This window comes from Apteryx rowi, unplaced genomic scaffold (genome assembly GCF_003343035.1).
Source record: "Apteryx rowi isolate R43461 unplaced genomic scaffold, aptRow1 scaffold_565, whole genome shotgun sequence".
NCBI lineage: Eukaryota > Metazoa > Chordata > Aves > Apterygiformes > Apterygidae > Apteryx > Apteryx rowi.
In genome coordinates, this window is record NW_020450833.1 from 535,164 (window position 1) to 554,114 (window position 18,951).

The following is an 18,951-nucleotide window of genomic DNA, read 5'->3' on the forward strand; positions in this document are numbered from 1 at the left end:
AGGTGGATTCTCAGCCATCGTGGATGTCCCTGCCCCATGAGGAACTTGCCGATTTGGCTAGGTGATGGTGACTGGCACAAGGCATGTGTTCAGTCATTAGCCACATCCTTTTTCCAGTCGTCTCAGAAGCATATTGTGCCACGTCTGTCTCATACCCRCCCTAAATGCTCTTTGCTGGATATGCAACTGGACCACTGGGCCAAGTGGCTCTAGTGTTTCTATTAGTGGCAGTGAAAGAGCTAGTAGGTAGCAGTGGTGAAGTCTTTTATCAGAGGAAAGACTTATAACACAGATGTTTTCTAAATCCTAACAGCCTTTAAAAGCATAGGGAGGATTTGGAAAGGCTTGTTTCCTAAGAATCTAGTATACTGCTGATTCTTAGATCTGTTTTCCTTTTTGTTAAATGGCATCTTTTATCTGGATGCCATTTCCCTATAGCAGGAACTTGCGTGCACATATACCAAATAATAGCAGTTAGCTTGTCAGAATTATTCAGAGTTCTGGCATGAATAAAATATTATTTGCATTAGAAAATGTTTTCCTAGTTAGAAAGTCCAAAGCAACTGAATTCTAGAGGACATTGTCTTTTATGTAAGATGACATTAATGATAGAGCTACAGCCCTCTGTTTCCATTAACAATAAAAATGCTGCACTATTAAAAATATAGAATGACATAAAAGGGACATAATATGATAAACAAAACATGAAGGCATAACTAAGTCTTTTTTCCCATAGGGAGTAAGATATTGTTGATAATGAACTTTGTAAATTGCATACTTTAGAAGGGAATCTTTATTAGATTTATTTATTTTAAAAGACATGACGGAGTGTATAGTGGTTGTTTGTTGCATTTCTGATAGGATGCTAAATGCGGACAGTCCAAATTTGACCATTGTCTTGAGTATTAATATCCTAAGAGTGGCTCTTAACAAAAGTAGCTACTTCCAAGCTGATTGTCTCCACTGTGGTGCTGCTTTAGGAAGCTAGTTCCACTCAGTGCCCTATGACACAGAGAAATAAAAGTTTAAGAAAYTTCAGAAACTGGTGTTTTTGTGTTGGAAGGTTCCAAAATGTAAACCTGAACTGGCTGACAGCCGAAGTCTGTAGTTGCTGCAGGCCTTGGCAGTTTTGAAGGTAGGAGCTCTGAAATGTGAGCAGTACAAGGATTGAAGAATCTGCCTTTTTTTTAATCTACCCTAAGTAAAGCTTTTTATAAGCAAGAATGTCTACGTTTTGCTGGTGTTGAAATAGAGCCTCTTTATATGTAAATGCATTGGGCAAGTTGTACAGGATCAATTCATCTTGCCATTTAGCTTTCTCTACCTTACTGTCACAGTGGGGATACAGCATATGATATGCCATTTACAGTAAGTTACAGTGCACTTTATGATTCATAGTTTCCTCTCATGTGAGTGCTCTCTCACATCTCCCCCCTCCCCCCCAAATCTTTCTGATTTGCAAATGTGGGTTAGGATCCTATTAAGAATGAGAAACCTGAAGTTGATCGTTGGGGATCTTTTTGCCAGGTTTTCTGAGACTTTCTCAAGTGATATTATTGCAAATTAAGGAAATTCTAGAGTTGGTGTCCAAAGCAAGTAGAATGCTTTCAGCAAGCAGAAAACATTCATTCTCGCATATGGCTCTTATTTGATGCTAGGCTATACAGGTATTGATAGATGGATGTTTATGTGGAAAATGGCACTTCAGTTTTAGCTATTGGCTGAACTTCAGCTTTGACCACCCAGTATAATATTTAACTGTGCCAAGAATATGACTAGTTAGGTCTCCTTCAGCCAGGAAGGGGAGTTCCTTCCCACATAGTATTTTTGCTTTCTCTGATTCAGTCAGCTGGACAGACACTGATTTCAGTGGCCAGTGGATTGAGACCATCTTCTATAGTAGAATGGTTGACAGACTAAACCTTTTAAAAAAAAAGAAAAAAAAAAAGGGAATTTAGTCCAGTTTTTTATTGCAGGAGCTGATAAAAGGAGGAAAACTATGTGTTTGTGGAGAAAATAATGGCTTTGTAATAGAATGTATGGAGAAGCAGGGATCCTAGGCTCCATGTGGTCATGTCCTCTCTCCTGTGTTGGGTCAGGGAGGGTGGTAATCATGGCTATTGTGAAAACTTTCCTGGAAATGATGTTGGAAAACCAATGAATGACCCCTGAGAAGACTAGTCAGGAGCCTCATTGCTTGTTTAAAGGTTGTCTGGTCAAAGTGCCAATAGAATAATCTCTAAAGAGAAAACCTCTCCTGACAAGAATGTGCACTATATGACCTGCTTGGCCTCTTTCATTGGTTGCTTCACTGAATAATGGTTTATCAAGAAGTGGAGAAAATCTCATACTCTCCCCTCTTGAGGGTGGAATACTACAAAATCCTGTTAAATACATTAATGACATGAGCATTGTTACTTTATAACAACAACCTGTGAAATTGCCCCAGTAGGATTCATCCTCAGAAGTTTAGGTGTGTCTTTTGGATTGTTCTCCAAAGCCCAATTTGTAGTTCAGGAGGCTGCATGGAAAGTTAGTATTCCAAGATGAAGTTGCCATGCTTACTGTGCTTGGGGAACAGTCCAGAAATGAAAGCATTTAGAGAAATCGGTGAGGTGAGCCTCTAGATTTCATCGGATAGTATTTTCCCACTCTGTATTTGGTCCCCTGAGGTGCATGTGTATAGGCGCAGCCTTCAGCCCCCAACTATTCTTTGGTCCTCCCCAGAGATAGGTGATGGGGAATATTGCTTCATACTCTCAGGTGCCTTTGATATACAAATAGCAAGAGAGAAGTAGAGGCAGATTTAGCAGATTCCCTCTCTGAGGCCCTATAGTTGCAGAATGAATGGGGAAGGTGAATTGGGGAGAGGAGCAAGAGAGAGTAGTTTTTCTATGGCACAGAGCTCTTGGAAGGATATATCCTTAACGCACCAGTGTTCTAACAGATGCGAGATTCTGCTTTGGATCTGTGAGAAATTAGCTAACAGTTAAACTCTGCTTGGAAATGGTGTGAGCTTTCAATACAGATTAATTTTAAATAGTAGTTCTATCACTCCTAGCAAGCATTCTGATTATCTAGCAACTGTGCCAGCTTTAGGGAGATTCCTTGCTAATTTTTTTCTTTGGCTTTTTTTTTTTCTTGGCTCCCCGTAGTTGACAAACAAGATTAAGGGACTCACTGATGTGAAAAATACTGAAATCAATGTAGGCTTTTGTCTTTCTCACTTTCTCAGAACATATATGAGAGATTCCTTGTCTTCATATTCCCTTAGATTTAGACAGGTTTTTGAGACAGTCTTTTTTTTTTTCTTTTTTGTAAATAAGGTCTGCCTTCCTGCACATGAAATAAAAGTTAATGTTGTTATTTTTCCATGTCCCAGACCTTGTCACTCTCCCCAGCTTTTCTCCCTCCCTTTTCTTCTAACCAATTTGATCTCCCATTTTTCCTTTGGAAAGTGACAAATTCAAGAGTGTTATAGGAAAAGCACTGGAGCAGGAATCCTCGCTTATTTATCAGAATTTGACTGCCAGTACTGTTGAACAAAACCTCTTTGCTGTGGATATTAGTACATTTTCATCAAATGAATATTTAAGTGTTGTAAATTCAGCATATATTATTTCTATTTCAGGGAGTGGTGAGCAGCTTATTCTGTAACTTTTAAAGCTGCTTTTTCAGTTTAAACCTTTGTGTTACTATCTTGTTTCTCAAGTTTGCATGTGTACACACATAGCCATATATGTACTTTGCAACTTAAGTTAAAATGTAAATCATGAGACAGCATCATAATTTGCTCTTCTGAGTTGCTTTTCCCTCTACTATGTCCGTAAAACTCCACAACTATGAAAAATATGCATAAGTCAGTGCAGCACTGCAATATCTGAGGCATATAAAGTGCATTGCTTCAATTTCTTCCTTTTAAAGAAAGGTCCTCAAAGCAAGAGGTCTCTGGGCATCAGTATTCTGAACTCAAAGGAGATGGGACATACAATACATAGTATATATGTGCTTAGCCATTGCCCCCCCTTTTTTTTATATATATTGAGAGAATATTCAACTGTTTACTTCATTTGCTGTCACCTCCTATAACTTCTCAAAGTAAGAAGTCCTTAGAAAATAAAAACCTCCTTTTTTGGCAAGTTAGTAAAATTGGGCTTTCTTCTTCTAGAAGTGTTAAGGTTCTAATTTCTGGTTAGAAAAGGCACCCGTGGGTGCTGTTATTCAGTACTGCTTCTAGATATTCAATACTTGCTTAAGTGGTGGGGTTTTTTTGTTTTGGGATTTGTTGGGTTTTTTTAAGAGTCTTAAAGACGTTGTCTGTTTCTCATAATTCATTGTTGGTGATGTGTGTAAAACTTCTAATTTATTCAAGTAAAAGCTGAAGAGTCAGAGCTGTGTTCAGAGCAAGTGCCTCATCCAATGCAGAGCAAGGCTTGTATTCTCGAAAGACCTTCATTTAATGTCATGACAGTAGATGAGGCAGTTCCTGTTTATAAATCGGTGTTTTGTGCTTGCAGACCTCCACCATGGTGGAAACAGTACAAACAGAAAAATGACAGCCCTTGTTCCAGTGCGTTAACATTTTAAGTGGGTTGATTAGTCGTATTGCTGTACTCTGAAGGAAGTTACACATGCTTGTTTATGTGAAAGTCGTGGAGATGGAAGCACGTGAATAAATGAAGAGTCGGCACTTGTGGGAGACGCACTGGTTTTATTTTTTTTGTTTTGGTTACAATTCAAACGCTGTATACATACAGTTTGCTTGTAGTATGGAGAGCAGCTGTATAGTGGTTGTGTAAATCTAGAATGATAATTACATAATGTAGCAGAAAAGACCTATGGATAACTTTGGGGTATATATATATGATACCAAACCTTGAGTTAGACTATGTTTGGGTTAATTCAGGAAAAGTTTAGGAAAGTCATCCTTACAGAGTGGATGAAAGTGCTGCTTAAGTGGGTTGTATTAGTGGTGGGAACTTCTTGAAGTAAAATGAGCTTTACTGTAAGTATGATCGAACACTTCTTTGCTTTTCACGCTCCTAATGTGTGTGCTGCTTGCCTGCTAACCATGGCTAAGAGGCATGAAGTCACAGGCAGCTATTAAAACATTTAGATTCCTAGCTTGTAAATATTGCATTTTTCACAGACTTGGAGTGAAATCCAGTCTTATGTTTCTTGTTCATTCCAGTTCATACCCATTGGGATGCAGCATTTGTRAAAGAATCAATTATCCATTTGTTAGTCAGAGAAGCTTTACAAATTATACATTAGCAGATTGATTTCTCAGGTTCACCATTGGGGGACTGATAGTATAAGGTGGGTTGATGATGAGCATCAGGGGAGAAGCAGTTGCCACAAAGAACACAATGAAAAGAAGCTTTCTGAGTGGCTGTGAATTCACTCCTAATTGAAGAGCTGACATAATCCATACTAAGTGCATTTATTTCAAGCGTTTTACGTTAGGTAATTGATTATCACATGAGGTGCATTTGTTGGTAGATGCTTGGGGKTTTTTTTGTTTTTTGTTTCCTTTCTTTAAATTTAGGATTTTGCTAAAGCCTGTATTTAGATCTATATGCGCAAGATGCCTGCTAGCTTTTTTCTTCTCCCTAAACTTTTCTTTCTTCCGTTAAGGTAACATTTTTTTTGTTCTATAATGCCCGCTTGACATTATTGATTTTGAACAGTCAAACTTACTTATGTTGTCCAGAATTCCAAACATGTCTCCATCAGAAATAAAACTGAAGCTAATGGAAATTCAGCTGAATGCATTTTTTCCTTCTTTACTAGAACTTCAACACTTTATAAAATTCTGATGCTGTTCTCGGGTTAATCATTTCAGTATATTTCCCTCCCTAACTAGCAGGATACCCCTTATTGCTAGATTTGAACTATGTTGCTTTTTAAATATTGTGTTAATATTATTTATACAGTACTATAAGTATCCCTGTGACTGCAGAGTTGTGTGTTCTTTGTTGACCTAAATCTAGCCCTGAATAAATTAAAAAATTACCCAGCATAGTGCTAATTAAATAATTATAAGTAATTTTCTTGACACTTTATGTGAAGAAATCACATTTTTATAGTGTAGGGTTCAAGATTAGATTGTCTTTATTCATTGTGTAATAGCTATGGAATAATATGTTCCAAATTTTAGGTTTGTACTTTGACCTCAGAGTGCTGTTAAAACTTTTATTTTTGAATAAGATGTCTGCAACTCTGGAGKTTTTTTTTTTTTTTTTAATTCATTTTAAGTATCTTTAAAACAATCAACTGACCAAACCCCAGAGCCTATCTGGTTGCAACTGTATAGAACGATCAGTCCTCAGACTGTGGCGAGGTGGTGACTGCATGTGTCCTCTCTAATCTTGAGCAATTCGTGTTTTGTCAACCTGTGGCTGTTGCAGGAAGGGACTTAATTTTCTATGCTTAAAAAAAAAAAAGGCAAAAAAAGCAAAAACTATTGTAGGTATTATCTAGAATAAGGTTTAAGAAAAACAAGCGAAGACAGTTGTGACTCCATGACTGAACTGATAACACTTAATAGAGGAAAAAACAAACAAACAAAAAAACCCCAGAAAAAAACAGAAGCAAAGCAGGGGAGGGGAACTGTCAAAATTATCTGTGCTCCTGTTTTCTGAAATCCCTAAATTATCCACCTGCTTTTGACAATATATGAATATGGCTAAATTTGAAACAGTAAGTAGCTTTGACTGGTACAGCAGCATATGTATAAAATAATTGATAATAAAAGATGAGTTAGAGCTGATTCTGGAAGAAACACTTTGTTTTCGATAACATACATACCAATATTTTCTATGGTCTTTGAATTTCTGATTTTCTGGATAGTTTTAGACATAGATCTTGGACGTTGCCCAGGGGAGTGTAGTTTTGGAAATGGTTGGCTTGACTGTTACTCAGCTCTGAACAAGAAGTTCCTGGCATGGGATATTCTTCCCTTTGCTAGTATTTCCCCCCCTCCCCCCCAAAAATGTGTTTAATATTCAGGCTTGACTGTTTTGAAGTTCTGGGTTTATCATCATTTCCTGAGCTCTGTGGCCTGTCAGAAGAGCCTACTAGTAGGCAGCGGTGCAAATTCAACCTGAGTTTTAGAGGAGAAAAAAGAAATTAGTCCATATTTGCTTTTCCTTGCATACATCATCTAGAATTTCTTTTTTGCTTGTCCTTTTACAAGGCTGAAGGTGTTATTGTAGAGGGAATGGTGGAGATGTGCAGGCTTTCTTCCCCCCACCCCTCCCCGAGACAGACACAAACTCTTCTCTTACACTCTGATGAGCAAAACAGAAGTTTAGAAAGGCAGGTAAGGTAAGGGCAGGAATAAAAGTATGTGCTGGCAATTTTTATAAAGCTTCCAGAAAGTGAGGCTAACATCTGACAGTGTCTTGCCATATCCTTGCACCCCCCCCAACTATGGGATTAGCCAGCCGTGTACAGCGTTCGGCAGTCGCAGTTTCCACGAGGACTCTGACCACACCAGCAGGCTGATGGGCTTGAGCCATACTCTTCAGCTGACGTCACCAAAACATGTTGGTGTCCAGTCATCCTGGAAGAGGGCAAACTTTCCTGTGAGGAAAAGAAACTGATGGATTTCTGCCCCTATTAGATTGATTACTCACCTGTTGAACTGTAAGAAGTACTGCAGGAATTTAGATGATAAAACATAGGGTGGTGCAGGGGTGCATGTTCAGGGTGGCCTGTGCACCAGGTGGTCACAAAAGAGGTTCTAAATAGGTGGGATTCTTGTACTTCTCTGCTGTTGAAATGAGACCTTTGCTCTATATTTCTTTATATGCCTTGCATTGGCATTTGTGAGGAGTCAGGGCAGCTATTGCAGAGTGAACGAGGTGGTCCCCCATGAACAAGCACAGATGAGGTCAGCAGATGAAGATGGGCTGTGATGCTGGGGTTGTCGAAGACTGACCAGCTGCCTGTGCTGTCAGTGATGTGCTCATTTCTGATCTCAAAACACAGCGAGTCAGCATAGCTCCTCTGTGGCTAATTAAAATTTCACCAGAGCATATGAATCAAGGCAAGGCGGTTTGACTACATCCTCAGCAGCGTGCTGTTTGGCAGACTGAACACGCAGCGGGAGGACCACTTGGTGATGGGCGGTAACTGCAATACTTGCACATAGCGTTTTGCAGTAAGCCAATGTGAGACCAAGGGTGATGCCTCCTGTGCATAAGGAAGCAGGAAAGCAAAAAGGCTTGCAGCATCCTATTCCCAACGCATCAGGCAAACTGCTGCAGTGCAGGATGTGGTTGTTCAATGGTGATTAGAAAAAGTAATTGTAGGAATTGAAAATGTCATTAGGATTTTTTTTTCCCCCCCGAAGTGGAGATGAGGAAAACTGAATTTTCCCCGAGTTAGATATTTCTTGGAAATCTATGGGGAACAGCTTTCCACAAGCTGTCGGAAGACCTCAGTTTCTCCTGTAGGTTGTTCATCTGGACAGTTTTTTATAACTTTTATGGGGGTGTAATTACAACTGTGATAGCATACATAAGGACATGTAATATTATAGATGCGGTTTTGTAACATCTAATGTGACCTTCCAACACCAGCACTTTTCCAGTGACACTTTCTTTTCACACAAATATGTGATGGAACTCTCTTTTCTCATGCTCAGAATCACATAACTGATGTGTATTTTGTGGTGCAGTCCATTCAAAATCTTATGAAAGTTTGAAATGTTGTTCTTAAATATGTAACGGATTGACTTGGATGAAGATCCTTCAGTGATGCTTGAAATGATGAGGTATTTGTTACAGAGGATGAAATCGGGATCATGGTAGTTAAGAAGGTTCTCGGTGTAGGTTAGAACCAAAAGAATATCTTAAATGGATGGGGAAAACTAAAATTGATGTAGCTTTGAGGCTTATCTCAATATTTGTCTAAGAATGACTACACCTATGTTACACTACAATACTTTCTAATACTAGCTTCTCTAAACAGTTACAGGCAAAAATGAAAGCTAGAAAAGGGATTTGCTGAAGAAATAATTACCAGTATGGCCRTCAGACCAAACCAGGAGAATTTTTCAGTTATTTTGATGCCTCCATGGTCAGCATGTTCTATGCTGCGTTTTGATAGCGGGAGAGGTTCCTAATGAATAGCTGTGGTACACAGGATCAAATCCTTGAGTTCTAGGAGCATGGCACTTCATAACGGCTCCAAATTCTTGAAGCAAGTTGCTGGAAAAAATGTCCAGTTTCTGGGTTGGGCAAAAGCCTAGAAAGAAGGCTATGTTTTGGCATTATTATAGAAATACCTATGCTATGGGGTTTTTTTGGATTTGTGCAACTAAAGTTTATACAACTTTTAATACATAAATCTCAAGATTGGGGGGATTAAAGCATAAGATTGCTGATGTAACTTTAAAAGCTTGCTTTTTTTTTTTTTCTTTTTTTTTTCTTTTTGTAGAGCCCAGTAAAGATAAATCAGATCAGCCTGGATGAAAGTGGAGAACACATGGGTGTATGCTCAGAAGATGGCAAGGTACAACTAAACGATTTATATATTTAATGTGGAAGGAGGTAGTCCTCGGTAATCAACTTCAGATAATGGTGATACCTGTGGAGCTAATTCCTAYGCTTAACACCACTTTGACCATCCATTTTGGGGGACTGGGCTCACCTTTGAATACTCAAAATTTAAGTCAAATATATTTTACACAAATGTGCCTTAGGAAAAGTAATTACAAGCATGTCAATAATGTAACTGGTATTAAGCTGATTAACAGCTGTGGCAGGAGGACATGTCACCTTAATCATTACTGCTGTGCCAGTTATACTTCAGTGACTAGTCTGCTGTTCCTGCAAGACAGTAGTTTAATGCTTTTCTGCTATAAATCCACAAAATTGGATTTTGTGGGGATGATTTCTGTGGGCTGGTGGTTTTCATTTTTACACACGTTATGAATGTTTCTCTTGAATTATAGAATCTTTTGATAAGCAATCATAGTTTATCAGAAGAATAAAGTGTCTTACAACAGCCACATTAAATAAATGTAAAATCAATATATGTACAGTTTCCTAAAAAACTAGCACCTACTTCCTTGACTGAGGACATACATCATTTGTGCAGTGTATAACTAACAATTATCAGTGCTTTTCTGGAATGTTGAGCTGTGACATTTAGTGGTTTTGGTGATTGATTTTCCACTTATAAGAATGTCTTTTTTGTTTTTAAGTTGATGGCAGTCTTTTCTAATGTTGGTTTACAGTGAGAAAATTCTAATGCACAGGGTGTATTTAAGCTTACTTTTGAATATAATGCTCATAGACAAATGCAGTGCAGTAAAAATCATTTAAATCATTTCTCAGTATACATCTGACTTGCTGAGTAGAAAATTCTTTACAGAGTAGACTTGGGGGGAGGACAGGTGTTGGTGATCCTAATGTATCTATTCCATTCAGTAAAAGTTCTATAAATTAAAACTAAAACTGGATCTTGCAGTAGGCAAAATGGGAAATCAACCCCTTTAGACTGTATGTATTTGCTTTTTTTTCCTTCAGAGATAAGATGGCTTTTTTTTTTTTTTTCCTCAACAGGCAGGGAGCCAGTTTATGTATCCAAGCCTTTTGTTTCTCAAAGATATCTTGATGTCAGTATCTTGACACAGTAATTGGGATACTAGTGCCTATCAAAGTGGGTTGTAGAATTTTACAGCCTGTGAGAAATGCAGCAAGAGTAACGTAATTGTCTAAGCAAGATAAAGGAAGGATCAGTAATTATGTAAGGTAATAAAAAAATGTTGAGCTAGCATTGTTGGTTTGGGATGTTTGAAGGGGGTGGGGGGGACAAGCACTTCTTACGCTGCTCAGATGTGGCTGTGGATTACTGACTTGAAATATATACATTGCAGTAAGACTGCAAGCCACACGTTTTTCATACAATAAATTAATGTTAAAAAATGCATAYTGATTTTAGGAATGTGCAAAAAGGCATAATCTTTACTCTGGTGTGACTGTATTTGAAAAGGACAAACACATTTAAAGTAATAACTTTAAATGATGAATTCTGTCTTTAATTAGTGAAGTAGCTATTGTGGGTCCAGTAGGTGACCTTAACAAAGCAGTCTAAACTTTTTTTCCCCAAACAAGGGCGAATTCTGATGTTTTTGATATAGAACTGGGTTCAAGGCTGGATGAAGAATCACAACTACAATATTAATCATATTTTCCTCTCTAAAGTCTAGGGACATTGCTGCCTCACCATATTTTACATTGGAAAGTGCATCTGGAGACTTGAAAGATCTGGGTGTTTTAGAAGTTAGACTTTTCCACTTGACCCAGAAAGGTGTGTCTCTGTGAAAGAATCCAGGCAAAAAATGGGTGAAAACAAATATTTGTATGTTGTGCTACTGTATAAGAATGGCTGAAAATCCTGGCCAGACAATGTAGCACTTCCAGGTTCTGGGTGGTAACTTCACACCCCATGTGTCTGCTTACTTGCTCCAATGGCAGTTTTTGTATTGTAAAAAAATTAAAACAGTTGTACAAGTGGTTGCAAGGCCATCACTAACTCAGATAAATAGTTAGAAATAGTGACCCCAAAAGTGAAACGGTTTAGTTTTGTTAAATAAGTTTCAAACAAAAAAGAATATAATAAAAGGACCTGTGAATTTTGAGCCAACTAGGTTTATACAGTGTTTTCTATGAATTAATGAAGGTGTGACCTCTAGACCACTGTAAAAGATTTATGTATTTTGCCATATCAGAATGTATCCAATATGAGGAAGATGGCAATAATTTGTCACCTTAAAGGAAGCCTTTATGATGAGAACTAACTTGCTCATATCTATTCTTCTGTATTGCCTTTTTTACTTTTCCAACACTCAAAGTAGAATTGGACCAGCTGTGTTGCCTGAGGGAGCATAGAAGTCAATGAACACAGTGAAATTCTCTAACCCTTTTCTTGTCAGGCAATGTCCAGGCCTAATGTCAGCCTGGTATTTGTGTATCATAATTGGCCAGCTAGTATCTTGTCAACCACTTGCAGCTTTACTGTACTGCAAAGTCAGTTCTTGGAAGATGTTCCTTGACCATGGACTCTGCAGCTGGTCACCATCTGCATAAAAGGAACACAAGTCAAAAACTCCACCACCACTTTGGTCTCTCCAATTGTAACTGGACAAGGGTGGCCCACTGGCTGGGGAAAATGGCTAGATGTTGAAATATTAAGGTATGAGAGGAGATGCTGGTGCTAGAAAAGACGAGCACATCTGCAGCTTCAGAATTATGATTTTTTTTTTTTAATTTTTAAGTTTGTTTTTGCATTTGTGTCTACTTGTAGACTGTGAGGAAATACCTGGGTCTGACTCTCAATTCTGCTAAGGCACTGTTAAGTCATTATGTAATAGTAATATAATTTGCACCCTTTTTGGCTTGTAACTTTTTCTACAGAAAGAAATATATATTATATTGAAAACAGGTTTGTTCTTATGTATTTTAGTGTCACATTTCATGCCTGTAATAACATTTATGTTAAAAATATCCATGAAGTACTAAATTCCATATAATTCAAAAAATGTGACTCTTAGATAGAATGTATTTGTTTTCCTGAGGTTTTGATCACCAGAAATTTGGCTGCCTCTTTCACATATGGAAGCAAAGAAACAACAAAGTCTAGATGCACTGAATTGGTTGGATACTGAATAATTAAAATCAGAGAGAACTGGCAAAATATAATGGACTCCTATCATGAAATCCTTTTCCAGCTACCCAAAACCATCATGATCTGAGTAAGGATAGAAAGTAGAAATGGATAAATCCAATACAGCTTTGTAATATCAAAAGAATCACTTTCTCTCTGTAGAATAAAAGACATTAAGAAGTCATAAACTGTTATATGGTGTCTCTAGAATAAACAAGATAACACATATTTTATGCTGAGTTGTTTTTTCCTCTTCCATTAACTGGCTTCATTTTGTTTCCAAACTGTTAAAGAAACATCATATTGCTACACCCCATGCAATATTATGAAAATGTTGAAAGAACTGTTGCTAATGTTAATTTTGATTAATTGGTTTTAATTTGAGAGGCAAATTTTATTGTTTTGAGCAGGTTGATTTTATGGAGCTTAGTGTCTTGTGTTTTAACCACTCTTACATTTTTTCTTCCTCCTTTCTTACCTCTGTTTCTTATTTTTAGTCTGTTGCATTGGATATACTGTGCCAACTGACGAAAACAAAAACCCAGAAAACAAAATCCTCTAGACATGAACCCGAAGGTTTTCTAGGCTTACGGCCAGGCCCAGCTCAAATATAACCCTTTGGTTGGCTTACGTAATCACAGCTTTGCGATGCTTCTCACTGTCTCCAAATATTGATTTTTTTTTTTTTTTTTCTTCCAATCCTTTGGAGCAATAGCTCAGCCCTATTCAGTGCATGCAGCACTATTTTTGAAGCATGTTGTTAGAGACTGTATATTCACTAATGAGTAATGGATAGAGTTGATAATGCTGCTTATTAAATGTATCCAGGAGACAAGCTTGAAAGGGAGTTGAGATGTTTTGAAATGTTTCTTCACTTCACTGAGACTGCTGAATTTTGAGCAGGATGGTTTAATTCCTCATTGAGATGTGGCTTCTTACACTTTTTGGGGGGGAAGAGGGGGAGAAGAAGGTCCATCTTGTAGTTTACCTGAGGTCTAATTTTTTGCACTGTCTCCTTGGCTCTCTGCAGGAATTCTGTAGATTCTTGTCCAGTGATATCAGAATTGGTCTTCTTGTAGAGACATTAAGTCTTATTCTGTGGCCCATTACTGGTACTTCCTGGCTTTTGTTCTGCAGATCTTTGCTGAGTGTGTCTTGTGTTGTGTTCTGTTTTTCTTGAACACGGAGACCAGAATTTAGTGAAAGGATTACCTTTCCCAGAAAACAGGGCTGAATGGTTAAACCTGTGCGAGAACTTTCCAAAGCAGATTTGCTGCCGGATAGTTTTTCCTGATGCTCTCCATGGGATATAGGGCCCTCTTTTCCCTCCCTGCTCCCCCCAGCAGCATCCATCCCTGTTGGGGTGACTGTATTCCAGCTGAGGATGCAACAACTTCTGAGAGTGGGTGGAAATCTCTTAAAATCATTTTAAAAAGCAAACCAGTTATTATTGTTTGTGGAAATCATAATTAGTAAATCTGTTACTAATTCATGGCCAAAGGTCTTCAGGCAAAAACTGCAGGTTTTTTTACTCCTAAACTCTGGAGAAGCTGAGCTGTCACTATCTCATCTGAAAAACAGGAAAGGGAAGGTGATGTTGCACAAAGATACATGAGCCTAAAGGAGGGTTGTGCTTGCAAAAAGCTTGAGAAGCCCTCTTCTAGGGTCATAGCATCTAAGAAGTCTAACAATATTTCTTACGCTTCATACCTTATTACATCTTTCGTAATTCAAAAGAAGAAAACATTTAAAAATCTGTTAATTCTCTTGACAGTAGAAACATATTTTTCTATGTTGAGCCTTCTTCAGGGGGATTAATTCTGATAGAAAGATATTCTGATGGCCTATGGTTACAATTGCAATGCTGACTATTAAATGTACTGAGACATCAGCATCGATGAGAAGGGAGGATTCTTCAAAGACAGACATTCCCAGTGGTCATGGAATAAAATAAAATAGTACTGAATGCATTTGGGAGGAGGAAAAAATGCCAAGAAAGGTATGGGGCTTGATTTTCAGGCTAGTTTTGCTTTATTGTCACAAAGTTCTTTTTTTCTATGTAAAATGTTATGTGCAGCTTCCTTGAAACATCTCTGTATTGCTTGGGGAAAAAAAGTCTTTCCAGTTCCTTCTCGGAAAGGAAAAGCTTTTAATTTACTTTCCCTGTGTTGCTCATACCTTACTTAGATTAGTATCTGTTAAACAGATTTGATTGGCCTAAAGCAAAAGGAACTCTTAGTTCTTGCAGTGTTTGGGGAGGAAAAAAAAGTTAAATACTTTTGCACAGCTGAAGATATTTAAAGATCTACCATACTGGAATCCAGAGAAGTTTCAATTAACTCTGAATTGTTAAACATGAATTTTTTTTTTAGTGAATTACATTCATCTTTCAATTGTCAAGTGGTTATTAGGTAAATTCTTTTTTTTCTTGTTTTTGCTTTAATACTTCTTTAGGTGCAGGTATTTGGATTATATTCAGCAGAAGAGTTTCATGAAACATTTGACTGTCCTATTAAAGTAAGTGTTTGTTTTAATCTTTAGTAAGTGTTGTGTTACTGTCTTTAATAACAGAAAGGTTGCATTGAAACTAAATGAGAGGGAGGAATATTGCTTCCTTGTGATGTTATTCAAGTCACTAGAAAACAGTTATCTGTCTCAATAAAACGCTTTTGATCTGGTTAAGTTGGAAGAAAGCTGATCCGGATTTTGTAAGAAGAATTATTGAGTTTTTCAAATACAAAAGGCAAACTGAAAGAGAAATTGTCCTGTTTCAGCTGTTACCTGTCTCAACATATTTCTCTCTTTATAGTTCTGTGATATAAATTCTGAGGGTTCTGCTAACTCCGAGGTCGATATTTTGCAACCAATTCATATCAGTTACACCTATCCTGGGAAAAAGCAATGGGTAGCCATGCTCATGTACTCTGTGTGAGGGGAAAACTTCTGTTATACTCTGCTTGAGATAAGTGGTCTTGTCTGGCTGTTAAAAAGCACCTCTAGCAGGCATATAGGAAGATCTAAGTTTTTTTGTTTTTTTTGTTTAACTTTTCTTGCAGAAGAAAAGGTGGTGTGTGGAAATTATTTCATTTTGCTGTTTGGGGTGTCCCATGTTGCTGCTGCTCATGGGGGAAATAAATAAATAAACTCATTAAGTTTTCACACACATCAGATGCAACTCACTTGGCTCCTGCTGCCTTACTGCTGTTACAACTGTCTCCCACACCTGACACATTACACAAAGCCTTTTCTTTTGGCTCTGTGATTCAACATGCCAAGCTCAGTTGGTCAGTCAGGGTGTGAGGCTGGTGCTTAGTGTGGGAAGGTTACGAAGCTATTCCAAGCTGTATGATTGTTGTGTGATAATATACTGGGATACACGTATTCTCTAGGTAGGCGCCAAGGAAGACTTACTCAATCCATGCTTGCTACCTGCAGTCTCGTGCTGTACAGCCCTCATTCTGTTGCTGGCTGAGCTGTAGTTGTCTTGTGTAACATGACCCTGAATGTCAGGCTTGTGTCCTACAATATGGAGATTTTTCTTTTTTTCTGGAAAAAGGCAGTGGGACTAAAGACCAAATTGAGATGTCTGGAAGGATTAGTTTCTGCTTCAGAGGCAGAATTTGGCTGTAATATTTGATATTTGAGAAAGGGTTATCTTGTTTAAAAATTGATGCAGTCCTCCCTGTGACGTGTGAACTTATATTTCAACCATAATCCTCTTCCCCCCCCGCCCCTTCTGCTTTATACTCAGATTGTTGCTGTTCATCCTCATTTTGTAAGATCTCACTTCAAGCAATTTGTAACAGGAGGAAAAAAGGTAAGCAGTCATAGTCTAATGAACTTAGGCTCTCTTTAACCAGCTTTTAAAAATAGCTCAGAAGGTTGTATCTATGTTTTTAACCCTGGAAGGAAAAACTGTGTTTTTTCCCTTCTAATTAGGTCTTGTATTCCAAAATATTCTCATTTAATAAAAATTAATTCCGGAGAAAATAGTGCATTTCCTATGTTCAAATAAAAGTTGTAACAAATTGAACTTGAGAACAGAAATACTTTTATCCTCATATTCTGACAAAAGTCATTTGCATTTTTTATGCCAGATTTTCTCCATCCTATTCAATTTGTTGAAGTGGGAACAGAAGTTAGACCTTAATACAGATCTTTTACTATATATGTTGGTCTTGGTGTTTGGGTTTTTTTTTTTTCCCCTTACGTTGTTTATTAAAGTAAATAATACTGGGTATCTGAATCAGATCTTATTTGGCGTTTTTTAGTAATTCAGGGAAGCGTGTTATTGCTGGCTCTGGGTAAAAGGTGCAAACTCTATTCTAAAGGCTGCTTGCCCATACAGTTGTATCTGTAGGACATAGCTTTTGGTTTGGGGCAGTTTGGTCTTTTAAATGTGCGTTACTGTGTTTTGTTGGTGTAGGGTGTAATTTCTGACTTCTAGAGTACTGATACTTCCAGGCCCTACAAGTATCTTGTATCACATTTTATATTTTGACCTAAAATACACAAAATTTGATTTGGAAGACTTTCTTGAATTCATGGAATTTTACTTTTGCCTTCTCTTATGAATTAAAGATGATCAGTGCTCACTTGTAGACTCATAAAACTGAATGCGCTGGATCTCCCTTACCAGCATGTAAGAAATACTGACTTCTAGTGCTCAGTTCAACTTAATTCTCATTAACAATTCAATATGTTTTGAAGAATAGCAGTTTTTCAAGATAGTGAGTTTGCTGGTCGGAGTTGGTGTTGTCCTTAAAATAATGCACAGTCACTGTATGTCTTTCTCAGCCACAAGTTTGTGAAGCTTTTTAGTACTGATAAAAGTAGCATGGACAGAAAGAAGCAGGGAATTAATAGAAGAGGGCTCCGTCAGGTGGTAAAAGAACTTGGGTTCACCTGATGCTGAACAGAGAAAAGCATCAGGGAGTTAACACATTCTCTTTGGTTATCTTTGATTACTTGACAGGTTGTTTTATATTCTGTCATCTGGGGAATGGTATACTCATTCTTAATGCGTTTTTTTTTTATTATTGTTTTTTTTGCTGAGGAACTTTCCTCTTCAGGAAAACTTTAATTGACATCTAAACATAAGGTATTTAGCATTGAGATAAGTCCCTCGACACCTGTAACTTGATTTTATTGATACATAAAACCAACAAACAAAACCTCTTGGCTTGTGGTAGAAGCCCTTCCTCTTCTGTCCTCTCCACCAAAAGAAATGTATATACCTATATAAAAACAAAATGCTCTGTGAAAATTCAGAAAGTTAAATTCCACCTACTTATTTATCTAAGATATTTTTTTCTGAAAATAAAAGGCTTTGTAAAACATGCCTGCTTTTTATTCATCTCTTTCCTTAAATATAAAGCCAAAGAGTTACATGGGAGCAGCAGGAGTTGGTCCACAAGAGCAAGGAAAAGGTGGCCTGAAGCAGACCTCCTCAGGCTGCGTACCTCAGCCCCCTCGCCCTGTGCCTGCAGGTCGCGTGGTTGTGTGAGCACCTCCGGGTAGGTGGTCAGGACCTCGGTGGCTCCCGAGGTCTCCATGCATTTAGCCTTTGTGTGGATACAGTGCCTTCAACTGCCTTATAGCCAGCAGCTGTTGGAGGCATCCTGGCTGTCTTCCTCCACCCGTGCAGAGGCAGGGAGAGCAGTGAGCACGAGCTGCGGGAAGGCTGAGCTCTTCTGTGTTGTGTCGCTACTATGGAAATAAGGCTACCCCTCGTTTTGGGGCAGTCTCGAGGGGAAAAACTTTGCTTGTGACCCTCACGCGATGCTCTCTGTCTGAGTATAAAGGGTGTAAACTGCTTGCCCAAATGATGTGGGGTGTATCTTTGGTTTTTGGTGTTCTGGGAGATGATAACATTATACATTTTATCATTTTAAATAATATTTTTAAAATCATTTGCTAAGATCGCTTGAGCCAGAGATTCAGCACTTCAAGGAGGGCCTTGAATGGAATATGGACACTTACTCAACCCCCTCCAGTTGCACTAGCAACATTTTTGTTTCAGAAGATGAGAAGGATGTTCTTGGTTTCTTGAATTTCATGCTGATTTTGGTTTATAGTAAAACAAATCAAGAACCCAAACCACATATGCATACAGAAACAAGAACACTCACCCTACACCAACTTTATTAGCCTTTTGTCTCATCTCAAGAGAGCACTTAAAGATCTGCTTAAACCTGTTAATTTTATAGCCAAGCATCTGCCTGAATAGGATACTTTAGTATTAGTACTTTCATGAACTGGGCCTATAAC

General features: G+C 38.0%; 1 protein-coding gene across 1 annotated transcript in view; it reads left to right on the forward strand.

Annotated features, from left to right (window-relative positions):
- VPS41 (VPS41, HOPS complex subunit) overlaps positions 1 to 18,951 on the forward strand; it is a 77,672-nt gene that overhangs the window by 29,282 nt on the left and 29,439 nt on the right. The window contains exons 5-7 of the mRNA XM_026082012.1: positions 9,448 to 9,522; positions 15,136 to 15,198; positions 16,433 to 16,498. Of these exons, the coding sequence (XP_025937797.1) occupies positions 9,448 to 9,522; positions 15,136 to 15,198; positions 16,433 to 16,498 (204 nt within the window). The remainder of the gene's footprint in view (positions 1 to 9,447; positions 9,523 to 15,135; positions 15,199 to 16,432; positions 16,499 to 18,951) is intronic.